Raw genomic sequence first — 17,346 nt, 5'->3', positions numbered from 1 at the left:
ACTTAAATTGAGCTGAAAGTTTGTTTCTCACAGCACTGGCACATCACAAGACATTTAAAGACTATTTTTAGGAGCACAAACAATCCAGCCTCCCGTCTTAGCCGTACAATTTACCAGTTGAGCACACCAGGCTGCTCCTTTTTTTATTTTATGAAATTCCAGTTTGTTTCACCCCATTTCCTTTTACATTCCATGTTTTAATGATCTCTACTTCCAATCATGCTGTTCAATAATGTTGCTCTTTGTTTCATTGAGAGTCCCACTACGCTATTTCAACAGCTTTCTAATTAGCACTTCTGTACGTGTTTCAAAACAGCCACTGGGCTCAGTACAGAGACACAGACAGGCAAACCTACAGACCGGATTGGCAGTACGGCTGAATAAATTTGTATTATTCTGTCTAATGGAGGATTCACAATTTCAATATTTTTTGTCTTGCACTTCATCAAGAATGCAAGACAAAATAGAATTCCTTATTAAACTGCCCGCCTTTGGGCTATTCAGTGTGTGCTCGGCAATTGGATGCGCATATCAGAGTCCATCTGCTGTTAGATTTTTAGCGAGGAAGCTTTGACTATTCCCTGTTGATTATCATCATTATTATTATTATTATTACTTCATCAGAGCTCAAACATGGCATTCAGGACAGCCCTAGTGAATAGAGATGGTTTACCTCAATATGGAAATCACTAGTAATCCTCAAGAACAGAAAGACTCATTTTGATTTTTTCCCCACTTCTGGAACAAGACCCTTTGAGCAAATTAAACCATGAATTGTTCCCACATGATGTGAAGAGAAGAATATGGAAAAGGAGAGGAAAGGCTTGTGATCCAAAGTCTGTGGACACACAGTGTAATGACATGTCCATGCACGACTTCCAATGGAACTGGGTAGCAGGGTGGATTCTTAAGCATATAAAGGAATGCTGCTCAGATTATTTCAAATGTTGTTAAACTAACAGGAAAGCACTTCATGGCACAGATGAATAGTGAACTAAAGCATACTGTAAAATAAAGCCAAGGTCTTCTCAAGGCAAACTAACAAAATGTCAAATGGCTGAGACGGTCACCTGCCCTCCGCCTAATTGAGCCTGTACAGATAATTGGAGGCAGAAAGAATCACAGCTGAAACTAAACATGGTTTAGCTTGGAAGTGAATCTACTGGCCCGACTCTTCTCACTTTAGATGCCTGGCAGATGCTCTTCAAGGAGAAAACTCTGTATTTTGTCATCTCCTAGGGTTCCAAAGTTCAAGCATATTTGCATCCAAGTATTAAAAATAATCCTTCTTATCTTCATTTATGTTAGTCCAGTTACTGGGATACAGAGCGACTCAAGAAATAGAGCGAGTTGTCTACTATTCTGCAGTTCAACGTATCCTTGGGCAAGGTACTGAGCCCCAAGTTGCCTCTGATGAGTGTGTGAATGTTGGATTAAAAGCACTCTAAAAGGACACTTAATTAAGCTCATTGTAAGAAAGCACTTTAAGTGCTGAAATAAAGTAGAAAAACACTATAAATGTACCGGTCCATTTACTATTTTACCATATCACCATGCCAAAAAAATGTAGTAGTGGGTACAGTGGAAATACATAATTCTCAATTCCAAGCTCAAAGTCAAAGCAAGACAATTATCTCATGTAGTTAAATATAAACTATTTTATTAAAAAGTTGTTTAAAACTCCCTGACATGGTTATGGTTTATTTGAAATCTTAATATGGGCACAAACTGAATTGTTAGTAGGTTACTTGGCAACCATCCTAACATTACTACACAGTTAGCTACATTAATTATCATCTTACTTTAATCATGTATGTATGTATATATATTCCTCCTTAACGACCCCCGGGCCTCATGTTTGACACCCATGCCTAAGAACATGGTTGATTTCACAACAAAAATGCCATCGGTCTTAAAAAAAACTGATGACATGTATTTCAAGATAACGATGCAAAGTACCTCCATATCAAGTTGTTATTGCCCTTCTTACAACAACATGGGTCGGAGACATCACAGCAGCTGGACTAGGCATCATCTTTTTGTAGTTTTTCCAGTGGTTGACGTGAGTAAGGACAGATTCCATTCATAAAGAATTTCTGTCCTAGAGCATACACTGCCTACAGACTACCAAAAAAAAGAACAAAAATCCAAACAAAAAAAGAAGCACTATTGCGTTTTCTGGTGACGTCCTCAATATAAACGTATCACCAACAAAAGAAAAACACCTCTAGCAAATTTTCCATATTGTACTGTCTGAAAAGAAAAATAGCAGCAAAAGGAGTGACAAAGAAAACTGATACACTTGCAAAGGTTTCCACATCATTTCTGAAATGTCATGTTGAAAGTCTAACAGTGTTCTGTTGGACTGCTGTAGTGGGCTCTCTCATCAGTTACACTTTATTTCAATGTTGTGAGTTTCTGTGCGATATACTTCAGTGTACATTTTAGTTCGACTCTACAGTTTAAAATTAAACGGCACAACAAAGACGCAAAGTCACCTAAAACCAAACTTTTCAGCTGCTAGCCACAAATAATCCTGATTTTAACAGTCCCACTCAGCTACACTGTGTTCTTCTTCTTACTACTACTACAAAGATCAACAAAGTCAACCAGTTTCTTTACATCCAACAAAACATGCCATCCACTTCAATCAGCGCTGTAATGTTCCCTGTGCATGTTTGAACACTTTAAAACGCTGACATTTCCAGCAAGTCCAGTCAGTACCCAGCACTTGCTTCAAGCCCACGGCCAAATCAGTAAGTGCATGTGTGGGTGTACACTTGGTGGAGCATTAAAGCAAAGTGCCCTGAGAGAAAGAGCTAGATAAAGAATTTGATAGCAGCGCCGTCTGAATACTATTAAAGGGAAAATGAAATGACAAGCACCACCTGAAACAGCTGATAATCATCTACACACCTGTGGGCACCGCACTCTGTATGTTCCAGCTGCGTTCGCTGATCAACAGCTCCGGCACAAAATGAAGCACACCGCCCATCACCGCAGATCAATCTACATGACGTTCATTTCAAGCTACTCAAACTGGTGCTCGCCAAGATACGAGTAAATGTTGTTGCTTATCTATTGTGTGCCGTGAACGGGGTGTAGGCTTACAGGCATACCTTCCCATTTTAACATCTCATACAACCAGGAGCATCAAACCAGCAGACTAGTCGATCCAGTCAGTACTTTCTATAGCAGGTATGTCATACTCATTGTACACTGTGGGCCACATACGGCCCACTTTAACCTCGAATGGGCTGGACCATTGATATCTTCTTTTAAAGGGGTTATCTACTTTTCTGCATAACAAAGAGATGCCGCTCTGGTACATCAAAGAAATCTGTCACTGTAACTTTTTGGGCATAAATTGTAAGAAACAGATTGCAGTAAAAGTTCTGATTTCTCATCGATACGACTGTCCTGTAATAATAAAACAAAGCTTTTTCTTAATTTTTTCATTATTGTACATTAAGAACTTTCTATATTAGTGAAAAAACAGGAACATTTCTGTCATTTAACTATTACTAATTACTTTGCTGTAATATAAATGGCCATGGGGGAGGTCTTTATCAGTAGTAAAGCTGAAAAACTTGTGAAAACTACACTTAGAAGCCCAAAAAATTTAGATCTTCTCTCACATTGTTTGTGAGCTGCCCAGTGGGCCGGACTGGAGTCCCCGCTGGGTCGATTTTGGCCCCCGGACCTTCTGTTTGAATCCCCTGTTCCAGAGGGTTTGTGAAACAGGAAGGAAAAACAAGAAACTGTCTCATTTCCCAGCATTAACGGCACATAATTATTCTAAAATATCCTTTCATCGCTTTGATGCCTAACATATGCTTTGGGCTTTTTCAGCACCACAGTTTGTGGAAACAGTCAAAGCGGCCCGTCTTCAAACAGATTACGGTACTCCAATTTAGCTTCGGTGACTTTAAACAAGACACCGAATCCTCAGCAGCACTTCTGTGGCTGACACTAACCGCTTCGATGTCCCAGGAGGCAGGCTCAGAGAAATCATTTCACATTGTGGATTAATCACAAGTGTCACAAGCGCTATATTACTGTGATGTCCGTAATGTGAAATGGCATGCTTCATCACTGTTTTTGTCAGCTACTGTCCTTTAAATCTCACCTTCAATCAATCCCAATGTAAAGAGCTAGCAGACGGCAAATTGCTTCCCTGGGTTTGTCTGGGCGAACCCTTCTACTGCTTTCATCTGTCGGTTTAGGTGTTTCCAGTTGTCCTGTTACAATCTGAAAGTCGCTGTACAGAAGGTTCTATACAGGGGAAAGTATGAAAGATAATGGAAAACACAAAGGTCAGAGTACCAGAGTAGAACGATTTTTACTCGTCAGACGAGGAATGACAAGAGAAAAATGTGTTTACTGTGACACCTGTCATCATAAATGAGAAGGCTTAAAAACACAAACAGGACCACTCGGGTAAAGTAGCAGTGGGACATCGCTTCAACTTGGCGTGTCTGTGTGACAGAGAGATTGAGGGATTAGGGGGACAAACGCGCTCTGCCTGGCCAGCTTACCGACAGTGACTGCGTGATTTATGCCACAGAGAGGAGAGGGGTTGAAGCCCAGGAAGCAAACAGAGAGGTGCTCCCACACTCGTGTGTTATCATTACAATGACAGCGTGATTACCAGTCACATTACTGGAGCTGTAATCGGAAACGCTAAAACTTTGGCGCTGAGGTGTGAGCGTAAACTTTGCCCGTGTCTACTGTAACGGCTGCATCCGGCTACAACACAGGCTCTTTGGGGGAAATTAAAAATGGGGCATGTCTAACACATCTCAAATACTTTGTTTTCCATATCTGGTCGGAGATGTGTGTGTGTGGGTGTGTGTGCGAGACAGGTGGCTCAAACCATGCACAGCACGGTTCACTGGCCCATCAAATGGCTGCCAGGAGAGCTTCTTAGAAAACATGCAAACTCACATATTGTTAGCAGACAGGCATAAATACACACGAGTGCACACTTCTCTTTTCCTTTGAGCCTCTCAAACACACTCTTTGAGTTTCCACACCTTGTTCTGGATGCTAGTTCTACACAGTCACACTGCACTGGCACTGCTCAAATTCCTTTGGTTTAACAAGTTTCCTCCTTCAATTCACGTTCACCCTTTTTTCCCTTTCCCCTCTACATCCAGCCTTTCCACCCCATCTACTTAAAATCCTTTCTTTTTTGGCGCTGGACAAAACTTTAGCCCCAGTCAAAATTCCATGCCAAATTAATGTTACCCTTTAGGGAAAAACAACCAAAAAAAAGAGAATCTCAAATTTTATTTCTCAATATAACCTCTTCCCCCACCCCCCTCCACATTTGTAAGACAAAAAAAAGATACAGTAAGTGTTCACTCTATGTCTTCATTATTCCCTTTTGCTTTTTTTGCCTTCTTTGGATGCTTTCTTACTTCCAGTTGAGTAGAGACAGCTGATGCAGGGAAGCAGCACAGCAGGCTCAGGGATTCAAGCCCATCATCAACCTCAGCTGCCGCAGGCACGTGATCAAAGAGGTGCACAGTGCACTGGCTGCCAAACTCCACTTAATGTGGAAGTGCAGCACACAAATGGAAGTTGTTGAGAATTTTTTTTATTTGCACTCCTCAATAGATGAGTGTATGTAAATAGCTGCGTTCTCCATCCATTCTCTTATCTGCTCATCCAGCTCAGTTCAGTGGCACAGCCAGTTCCAGCTGACTTGGGTTTGGGTGAGATCTCTAACCTTTATTTTACTGGCAAGTCCCATTGAGATCAAAGGTTCCTTTACAAGAAAAGACAAACGTCCCAAAAGTGCTACAAATAAAACATGAGATCGACAAAATAATACACAATATAAAAACACCCATGACTAAATTCTTAAAAATTCAGTGGCTTCTCAAAAGAAACACCTACAAGTCTCCTTCACTGCACATCTGCTTTTAATTTTGCTAATAGAGGCATGGTTTAATAACTCCATGTCCCAGGAGTGTTGTAAGAAAATGCCGATTTCCCAGATCTGTCCGAACTCATCAAAAAACAACCATTTCGAGAGGCATAACTTGTATAGCTGGGACAGAGAAGGGTACAGAGGTAAACTGGACATTTACCTAGAATTGATTTAAAGAAGAAAAAATATCCATGACCCATGAAACAAGATTTATCTGCGGCCAAGTGTGCCAGAAAATCCACCGGGTCAGAGTGAAATGTCAGGACAAGGAGAGACGAGAGCAGCGCACAGGAATGCCAGGACACAACCCACAGACCTCTGTCCCTCCCGGTAGCACCTGTAGCCTCGGATCCAGGTAACGTCACCAGGCAGCAGATCACCCTCCCCTTTACCCGTCGCTAACAGCAAATGAGAATGGCACGGCACGGCACGGCACGGCTTTAGGACAAGGCTGGGAGTAAAGTTGAGCCACAGAAACCCCCCAGTGAACCCAGGCTCACTGATGATACTTCCCAGTACATCATGAATAGTTAGTAAGAATTTTTTTTTATTGGTACTGACTAAGCATGAAGCCTATGAAGCATTTTTTTAAAACATTAATATCATATTAAACTTAGTCAAAGTTGAAACGTTTGTGCACAACAGCTCAGGCCTCAGCTCTAAATGCTTGGTTTGATCTACTTTTGGATGCATGCAAGTTCAAAGAGAGGGGATATCTTAAAGCCCCACCCACTTGCTGTTCAAAGCATCTGTTTGTGAGAGGCAGCCAATCGGGGGGGGGGGGGGGGACAGAAGCCTTCAAGGGAGAGGAGTTAAAGTGGCTGATTTCAGTGGGTGAGCTAAAGAGTCACACACGATAAGCATTCATCACCACTGCACGGGATCGCCTGAAAAAAACAGATTCTTTTAACACCTCGAATCACCTATTAAGCCTTAATGTGCTGCAATGAAAAGATACTGTGCTTTCATTTCATGTGCAACTTGGGGGTTTCCATGTCGCTTTCATGTTACTTTTATGTCTTCTTTACACAATCAAACAGAATGAATCTGAATCAAAATGTTTGATTTCAAGTAAAACTAATTTGTCGGGAAAACTTTAGCTAATGTCCTTGTTTACGCGTTGAAGTCCTCGGTTAATGAACAAGAGAGGAATCCTGTGCTTATCACAACTGTAAGAATCTTATGTTTGAACTGGTGTTTAGTTCATTTAATGCCATTTTTGTCAGCTTAAAGGTGTTAATGCATATTTATCAACCAAACGCACGGGTTCAAGCATTCTTGACTGAAGCTGCGTTTCGAGGACAGAACGACGATATTTAGCCGTCTGCCTCTGTCCATTTCTTCACTTCACTTTTTCTTCCTTGATAAGCTGACTAATTTGATCTCGGCCAGCGCAGAACCAGTGGGCTGAAGGAAGCAGGTGGCTTGCCCCGAGACAGGACAGATTCTGCTGTCAGCCAGGGTGACCCCGCCTCCCTCCCCCTTTTCACACCCACCCGTCTCTGCTTGTCTCCGGCCCTGAAGCGACAGGGCTCAAATTTGAGGTTATTTTTCCCCTCACCGAGCCCGCAGCCACTCCCACTCAACACAGCAACAGACTCCTGCCATCACAGGGTGAAACCGTCATTTAAAAACAGCCATTATTTTTGTTTGAGTTGGTTCGTGTGGCGTTTCCCCACTTGAGATATTATAAATTAAAATGTGCTGAAGCACCTGCACAATGGCGGCGAAGTATAAGTCTACACTTCTAAGACGTCCACAATCAGGCTTTGAGTTAATGTCAGAAAACTGCACGGTACTTAAAACGCATCGTCACGGCAACATAAGCAAAGCAACTGCAGAGAAATGTGAACGCTTGCCGAGAAGCTCTTAGACATAAAAAGCTAAATGGCCTCTTGTACTGGGCTCCAGCAGAAGCACCCTGCACACCAACAGGCAGGATGTACAGCAGTGTCTACCACTGCACACTCTTGTTTTAACCATTGCCAATCTTAAATAATCATAACCAGGACCAACAACCTGGGTTTTGTTGCGTTTCCAGCTTGGAAAATTCCATTAGTGAAACAGTCTGAAACACAGTTTAAAAATTAACGTTGCAATAGATTTACTTTTGAATTGCCGTAAGGTGATATTCACCTGTAGCTGATGCACCCAGTCACTGCTAAAGAATCTGTGAGAGTATGCACGCAGTACTTTTGACTCCAGCGTGACTTTGCATCAGTTTAACAGACACAAAAACAACAACCAGGGGCGATTACATCTCCAGGCTGAATAGAAGACTAAATTTGAAATGTGCAAATTCCTTCAAAACTGTATAATTACATCCTTTATATAACAGAATCAGTCTGTCAGGTGGACTTCATTAATCAGTGGGTTTTCTTTTCATGAAGGCATGATGATCTTTTGGTTTTTTTGCTGTTTGTTACAGTATAATTGTAGACGTGGTGACAGATCTCATTGTTCCCTGTGGCAAGATCAAGCCTCCGGAAAGTGGTTTATGGGAATAAAGCAGGGATTGATGACTTCAAGCTGTTAATGCACAGAACAAAATGAGACCCATCAGCTCAAGTATGCTTCACTTCCTGCACTCTAGTTGTCACTTGCTGGATTTAATGTGTGGTTTCTCTTGTTTTGGGTGACAGATGTGGAACCCGGCGAGCTTTACAGTCGTCGTCACGAGGCCCGTGACCTTTGTGGCGAGGTCAAACGTGCTGCTCAGACACAGCTCACGTTGATCTCTCGAGTCTCTCGGCAAATCACGCTCCAAAGGCTCGATCACGTTGCAGAGGTTTGTATTAATGCACAGCATCCAGAAGTTTAGTTAAGAGCCTCCGGGACAATGTCAACTGTCACACTTACAAACACACACAACTGTGGCAGCAGTTGTGAACAGCAGGGCTCCTGTGAAGTCCAAACACATGTTAACCAGCGCTGAGAGTTAAGATCGTTTTAGAAGTCTGGGAAATTATAGTCGTTAGCCCTGCAACAGACTGGCGACCTGTCCAGGGTGTACCCCGCCTTTCGCCCTATGACAGCTGGGATAGGCTCCAGCGCCCCCCGCGACCCTGAAAAGGATAAGCGGAAGCGAATAGATGGATAGATGGATCCATTATTCCCGCACTCATCAAGTCAATGCATTTCCGTCCAAGTTACTTTGAAACCTTTTATCCAGTCAGCACGAGCCCCGCTTTCGTTGTTTACTCTCAAACAGTTCAGAAAGAAATACCGGAAAAAAGAATCCCCTTTTTAACTTTCAGCTGAAATATGCTATGACATAAAAATAGCCCTGCCGTTATCAGTTTACAAAATGCTTTAATGAACAGCTTTATACGGTTTGTTTTTTAAAATCAGCCCTCTCAAACCATCAGTTACAACACAAGCCTTTTTCCTCTCCACCATCTTTTGGACCCGAGCTCGCTCAGCGTCAGATCTCCAGCCAACTCCATTATCTCACCTACATAATGTCACCTTCATACCCGACTCGCAGCCAAACTGTGCCGTGAAACATGCAAAAAACAAAGCTGTAGCATCGTGACAGTGAACAGTGAACAACGAAAAGTCTAACAGGTGTGTCTTCAGATAACTGTGACACGAACATGTGCAAAACTTCAAGGTGACTAATGCCAGCGTAAACAGCTAATCACAACAGCGCGTTTGCACACTGGCTCGATAAAGGCCGCCCACTGTCAGGAGTGGCAGATTTCATGAACATCTGCTCATGACACAGACACACACACACCACAGCATGCAAGGTAAGGCGAGAAGGTGGGTGGAAAGAGCAGCTCAGATGCATGCTGCTTTGTCATATTTACATGCATTTGTGTTTACCTGTACATATGCAAAACACACACATTTTCATGGTGTTCAAACAAACATATCACCCCCCCCCCCCCCACACACACACACACACACACACACACACACCTACCTTGTAAAAAAGTTTTGTATTTGTTTTTAAGCTGATTAATTCAAGAACTTGGCAGAAGACCCTGGAAGTTAACCTCCTCTGTGCAAATAAAACCACACTGCCCCCGTTTATTTTACACTGTTGTGCCTCTGAAAATGATTTTAGACTCGCTGCTTGGAATTATTAAAAGTTGTGTCAACTTCCGGCTGTACTTCCCGCTACTTCCAACTAATTGCAGGTTGCGACTACACAGTATCTGATACAAGATAGTAGCCCTGTCAGATTACGCGTTCATAATCAAATCTTTGCCGTTGCTTCCCCGTCTTTTACGGCCTACATGATGTCAGTGGGAAGGCGAACGGGGTAGATTTCTGCACACGAGATTGTAAATGAACAATGGCGCATGTGTGATGTTGGCTGTCATGTGCTTTGAAAGGCCTACGAATAGGAAGAGGAAAGCAACTCTGGGACTATATTAGGACTGCAGAACGCAGACGCTATGAATTTTAAATACTTTAGCCTAATTTGAGTTGGGCTATCATGCATACTATAATCTGAAACTGGCATTATTCATCTGCATGACTGGCATCTTATTCACATAACCCTCGCAGTCCAATATTAGCAAATCCCTTTTACGGAACCTTTTAGCTCCCTTTACTCCCATTTCCTGGAAGCAACAATGTACTAAACACTGAGGTTTTTCAGGTTAAAATGCCACAGCTAGCAGACGGTTATATCTGCTGTGATGAATGTTTTAAGTGGTAAAAGGAAACTTGGGTGTTGTGTGGTAAATGTGTTGACTTTGAGCTCACTTTCAGCTGCGTTCCTACAAAGATCATATATAAGGAAAAGGCTGCATCACCATGTAACGCCACCGTGCACGTCACAGCTAACTGTGCACGTGGCACCAACAATTAGTTTATCAACTTAATAGTGCTTAACGGAGAAATCAGGGTGTGTGGATCAAGTGGCTCATAAAAAATAATGTGTTTTTAATTCCGGACAAAACGAATGACTTTCAGAGTGTTGGTCAGCATCTGGAAGAGAGAGCACATCTTTGGTTTTTTAATCCTGCCCAGACCCAAGTGGCGATGTTTTTCAGAGACTGCGTGTCTGGATGGGTTCCAAAAGGTGGAAATCTGTCCTGGAAGAGGCATGTTTATAGCCGCAGGTGTCAAGGCACATCATCAATTCAACGTTCTCTTTGGAGTACATGTGAGCCACCTCTTCAGGACAGGAATGGCGCGGGAATGAGGTGGAACAAAAGCTGGCAGGAACTAAAACTGTCAAACATGACATGTTTGAACAATAGAATATGTCTATATGTGGAGAGCAAACCATTACAAGACTACTTGTGTAGGTAGAGTAGTGTGGAAATCTCTCGAGCTAAAAGCCTGGAGAGCTATTTAAAACTTCTGTTCGAGTTTTGTGAACCTGCTCTGCCATCATTAGTTGACCAAAATGTAGGTTTCGGTCAATAAAAAGCAAGAGTATGTAAACATGCTCTCTGGGTTTCAAACAGCATATCGCAAACACAGGCTTAAGAATCAGTGAATTTGATGTTTTTCAGATTTTTTCTCCCCCTCTCACTACTACTAAGATTTTTAAGCCACTACTGTTAATGATTCACACATATAAAAACAACCTGAAAGAGACCTTTGCTTTTTAGCTTTAAAAGAATATAAAATAAGAAAAAGAAAGTACATAAACTTTATGGCTTTTAAGCTCTATTTTTCTGTATTTGTAATCAGATTTATTCATGGACAGCACTGAACAGACACAGCACCCCTAATCAGCCCACGCAGCCTTTCCACTGTGGTGTAAATGGTAAATGGTAAATGGCCTGTATTTATATAGCGCTTTACTAGTCCCTAAGGACCCCAAAGCGCTTTACATATCCAGTCATCCACCCATTCACACACACATTCACACACTGGTGATGGCAAGCTACATTGTAGCCACAGCCACCCTGGGGCGCACTGACAGAGGCGAGGCTGCCGGACACTGGCGCCACCGGGCCCTCTGACCACCACCAGTAGGCAACGGGTGAAGTGTCTTGCCCAAGGACACAACGACCGAGACTGTCCGAGCCGGGGCTCGAACCTGCAACCTTCCGATTACAAGGCGAACTCCTAACTCTTGAGCCACGATCGCTCACAAAGTTACATAATAACTGAGTGTCTTCAACCACAACTTAACATCAAGTCAGATGATTGCCGAGTTTCTGTTTGTTGTGAATGTTATGCCGTTTGTGATGCTTGTGAGAGCAGTGGTCTCCTGTTTTTCCCAGAGCGGGCTCTGTGTCTGCTCCAGGCTGTTAACATGGACACGGCAACGAGGTGGCATCAAGTACAAGTGAGGTAAACAGAGTGGCACTGGTCGAAATCTGTAGACAGCTGCAGGTAAATGTTAATATCATATACACATCAAAGACAACCTGAAGGGTAATCAGGATTCCGGATGCCACCCCAAAACTGCAGCGCATCTAACATCGTCCAAAAAACAATGACCTCAAGATGAGATCTCAACCGAGCCCGGGCTTTTAATATATTAGGATACAATGTATACACTGGACGCTTAACCTGCTTAAATTAAAAAGTGTAGTTAGACTTGCACTCAAGGAAGGAGATGACTGAAACCTACAATCCTACAATAACTGCCTTTTTTCCCCTTTCCTTCTTTTTTTCTTTTTCTTAAAACACAGCACTTGCTGTGCTCTGAAACCAACAAACTTGTTAGATTATTTATACAGCAGTCGAGGCGCAACATTATTATCTGTCTCTCGGTCCGCTAAGTTAATATAAGACCAATTTTCATGCCCTTTTAGCTCTGGTATGTACCAACACCTCAGGGAAATATCTGGCTCTTTAGCTGCTCGCAGAGTGTCCGTCAGCTCGATCCTTGCTCAGTCTCTTTAGCGCTGAGCAGGTATTCTACAGTTGGTTTTTGGGGGGGTTGAACAGCTGCATAACAAGAGTGACTTTAAAAGGATTTAAAAAAATGCAAAGCAGAAAAACACTGAATTGAAAACTGAACACAGCACCATAAAGCTGATGGGAGCTGGGGCTTTCTGTGACAATTCTCCCCAAGTTCATTACCGCAAACACACTGTACCCTTCCTCTGTTCCTCCCCTTTTCCCTTCCCCCACTTCTCCCCTAAAATGAGGACTGTCAACGGGGCCATATATCTGACACAGTCTACTGTGGACACACACATACATGCACATGCGGCCTGCGATCGAGTGTTCAGTAATGGGGCAGTGGGAATGAGGGGAATGGGGAGATGGAGACGGCTGGGTGCTGCTGGGCCTATCAGTCGGGTTATATAAGACTGTAATGAGGACTTTCCTTTGCCATAAATCTATAACCTCACTGAAGATAAAATACAGTAAACACCAGCACTTAGAGCATCACCGCATCTCTGCACAGGACCGAACGAGAACAGCTGCAGGATTTTATGTCTTGCGCACTAACAAGATGTCTCCGTTTCAGTGCTCGTGGGAGTCAGATTGTTTATTGACTGATTAGTCTTGATTAAGATGTTAATGAACTGCTTAATAAATTAAATCAGAAAATTAGGGGGAAGGGGGCTCCAGGTGGTGTCTTGAAATCGCATTTTAGCCCAACCAACTGTTGAACAGTGGAGTCCAAACAAATGAGAAAGATGCAGAAAGTTCACGTTTAAGGAGCTGACACAAGATTTATGTTGGATCGTTCTGACAATCACACCCAGAGGCTGCTCCACACAACGCCATACTCGCCATAATGGGGACAGTATTTATGAGTGCTGCGATGTCATTTGAAACACTTTTGTTTTTTCCCCTCTCCTATGCTGCTCATTTCTGAAGATCTAAAGGCCGAGCTCGCGTCAGTCCAACTACATCACCTTCACTTCCACCAGTGGAAACTCACACCGTGTCATGTCTCAGTAAGAGACACTCCTGCAGTGCTCCTTTAAATGGACAGATTTATGTGGCACATTCAGCAGCGCAGGACTTCACGCCACTGAGCTTGGTCTCCCCCCCCCCAGCACATCACGCTCCATCTGACACGCCGACAATGTGGGGGGAAAAACCACACACACACATACACAGAGAGAGAGAGAGAGAGAGAGAGAGAGAGAGAGAGAGAGAGAGAGAGAGAGAGAGAGAACTTCCAATTTTGCTGCTTCACCTGATCCAAATGACCCTCCACCACCACTCCACTTCTCATTTCTCACACACACCATGCATTCTCACCCTTCCTCCCCCCTCTTCTTCCACGCTCACCGCGCAAACACCCGGCCGAGGTACTGGCACTCTTTGGCTGAGAGCCTCTCAAAGAATGTGCGGCGGTACAAGCCTGAAGGAATACACACCATCAGCGCCCTCAACACGCTGCCTCATAAAGGCTCGCGGGCTGACACAAGTGATGGATCACACTTAGCAGGAGAAATGAAAAAAAGAAAAGAAAACACTCTGTGGTCCTCGGTGAACATGCAAAATTGAAATGATGTGCTTTCTGTCTTTAGGAAATTGGGGGAAACTGTTTAGAACGGGCAAAGGTCAGAGATCAGGGATCCACACCTGTCGTGGCCACAGTAGAGTACAGTATTTGTACAATATTACAACAGTACAACTTGCTGTCGATTGCCAGTCTGCAGATCTGATGTTAAACTTTACGCAGCACAAAACAAAAACACGCAGAGCGCATAAAGCTAAAAGCAGAAAAGGCCGCATGCATTTCATGATTTAATCAGAGTGTCTGCAGACGACAGACTGCATTTTGCAGCGTCTCCTCCTGCTGAAAAACACCCCACTTTGCATCCTTCTGGCTACTTTCCCAGGAGCTCACCTGTTACACGAGTCTGACTGCACACAAGTCAAATTCAGGCACACCGTTTCACTTATAGCAGCAGCCAAATGATGCACTTCCAGCTACAGTGAGGTGAGACCCATGGGAAACGCAAGTCACACAGCAAAAAGAGGAACTTCGAAGTGACTCTGCCCGTGGATCCCCCCAATCAGAATCTGACATCATGTTGGAAAAAACATGCAGGAAAGATAAGTAAGCTACATACAATGATAAGTTTACCATGAGCTAGTCGGATACACTCGGAAAGTTCCCTGTAAAGTTTATATCTGATCAGGAGGTGATGTGGTCAAAGTCATGACCTGAGACCGCGATCACACTCGCGGGTGTCAGAACTAAGCAGTGAAATGAAGGTTAAAAGGCTTAAAGCAGGAGTCCGTGCGAGCGTGCGTAAAATGTTGGGGGGGGTGAGAGAAAAAGAGCTCCACCCTGTTATTTCTCCACCGTAAACTGACATGTATACCTGGTTGGTGGTGTCAGGCGGCAGGTTCTTAATGAGGATTTTCCTCCTGTTGCTCAGCTCCTTGCGAGTTTTGGCCAGCCTCCTCTCGATTTCCTCGGGCTCCAGGTCCGGCAGGTCACGGAGGCTAATCCCGGAGTCCGGGGGTTGCGCTGCCGTCGCCTCCTCGTCCTCGTGCTGCCGGCTCTCGGGGCTGTCCATCTCCGGGGAAAGTGCGCTATCCCGGGCTAGAGAAGAGTGAACGCTCGGCGGCTGGATGGATGAGGCTGCCGCCATCTTGGGAAAAGTGTGAGGAAAGCGAGAGAGAGAGAGAGAGAGAGAGAGAGAGCAGGTGGGAGGTGTGTGTGTGTGTGTCGGTGGAAGAGAGAAAGATTAAAAAAGAGAGAGAGAGAGAGAGAGAGAGAGAGAGAGAAGGAAAAGGACCGACAGCCAACAACACACAACAATACTGCCAAATTGCTCTGAACTATTTCTTTTAAATCTTCGCTTCTGTATTTGGCGTCAGTTTGTATTCTCCTGTTTCTACTCTGACCGATGATGAGCCGTGATAAAGAGCGGCAACACAGCAGAGCTCCAAGGTTTAGATTAACGTTACATTAAACATAGCATTTGTTTAAAACGGGGCGTTTAAGAGTCGCTGTCATCTGATGAATGAAACTTGTATATGGGCACTTTGACGCACACATGGTTCCCAGCGTGTCGGGCTGCACTCCGGACTCCTGGCGACCCCAACTGTCTGTTAACTGCATAGGAGCCAATCATCATTGGTCAGTGCGGATTAGTGCGCTTTTGAATTGGCTTGCCAATGTCGTGTCGTGTGGCACCAACTTGATCCTCCAAACTGCATATGTTTCCGGATTTTTAGGAGGGAACTAAATTATTATTATTTTTATTATCGATCACATATCGAACCTGCAGAACGCTCTGTCGTCTTCACCCTGCACCAAAGTGCTGTATGTGCGCACATTTCTTATTTCGGTGCGGCGGCCCAATTACAGCATTTCTTCTTTTGGTGAAGAAGAGAATTGGAGAAGATCCGCCAGAGCTTTCCTGTTCCCCATGTGCATAATGTTACCATGAATGGCTGTGTGCCTTCCCTACTTTCTACCCAAGTGATCCAGTGAATGCCAGCCCAGCCTGCGCGCCTGCCCACCGTGGGTGGAAAGCTGCTCCTGGCAAACACAAGGGGAGCAGAGCTCCCTGCCGAGTCCTCACAATGCCCGTGTAGCTTCCGCAGGCAGAATGAGTCGCTGAAAGACACACACTGTATGCTCACACTCATAAATATGCACTTACATTCACGTAGGCACACAAACATGTCAACAAGCGCACAATCAACCCACTTAGAAAATGTTTAGAGCGCGCTTATTGCCGGGGCCCTCTGAAAGAGAGACGGAGAAATCAACCTCCGTGTTCTCTCTCTCTCGCCATCTGTGTGGAGCGTTTCTTGGCAGATCGAAGTCCAGACAATCACAGTTGTCGGTGGGTGAAAATGATCTCGCATTGCCAAGTGGCTGAAGCAGTGTAACCGGAAGGCAGCGAGTGTATGCAGGCTGTTTGTTGCTTAAATGCTTCAATCAGGCGTGAGCGCAGTCCACTCCAGAGTGGAAAGGCCAAACCAAAAAGAAGGGCAATTTGTGTAACTGCAAATAGAAGCAGTTTATAAGTCTGCATGCACTTCATGCATCAGCTCAACATTACTGCTGGGAGCTAAGAATCCAAGGCGCAAAGTCACACTGTGTCCTCCTGACAAATGCTCCTGAAGATGCAACCTGCTATGTATCAATGACGGAGTAGTTCACACACCAGACTGCCAGACTGTACTAAATATCTTAAAGGAATGCATGACAGTTATATCCTTTATTTAGCAGATACGAGGCTAAAGAGATCACCTTTTTTTAATAGAGACATAGCCAAGAGAGTGGCCCCAGACTACTGATCGTTTTAAATTCAGTTGTTAGTTCCATTCCTCATTGGACACTTATCATCTTAACATCGGATATCAGATACTTCAGCTCAAGTAGGCCTGCTACACAAGCTCAGTATCTAGCTATTTTATACCATCTCTGTGGTCTCTCATGACGTTACAGGTGCCCTTAACCCAAGTCACAAACTTATCATCATCATGCAGGAAATCAAGCTGAAGCAAATGCCCCTGAGAAGTCGTCCTACATGTAAACTGTGTTTTGA

General features: G+C 43.9%; 1 protein-coding gene across 1 annotated transcript in view; it reads right to left on the bottom strand.

The window, feature by feature from the left end:
• raver2 (ribonucleoprotein, PTB-binding 2) overlaps positions 1 to 15,501 on the bottom strand; it is an 89,270-nt gene extending 73,769 nt beyond the window's left edge. Inside the window, exon 1 of the mRNA XM_026146201.1 lies at positions 15,160 to 15,501. Within this exon, the coding sequence (XP_026001986.1) occupies positions 15,160 to 15,432 (273 nt within the window). The 5' untranslated portion in view covers positions 15,433 to 15,501. The remainder of the gene's footprint in view (positions 1 to 15,159) is intronic.
• Positions 15,502 to 17,346: the final 1,845 nt, after the last annotated feature.

Source organism: Astatotilapia calliptera, chromosome 17 (assembly GCF_900246225.1).
Source record: "Astatotilapia calliptera chromosome 17, fAstCal1.2, whole genome shotgun sequence".
In the NCBI taxonomy this organism is placed as follows: domain Eukaryota; kingdom Metazoa; phylum Chordata; class Actinopteri; order Cichliformes; family Cichlidae; genus Astatotilapia; species Astatotilapia calliptera.
This window is presented reverse-complemented; position numbering and strand designations above follow the sequence as displayed.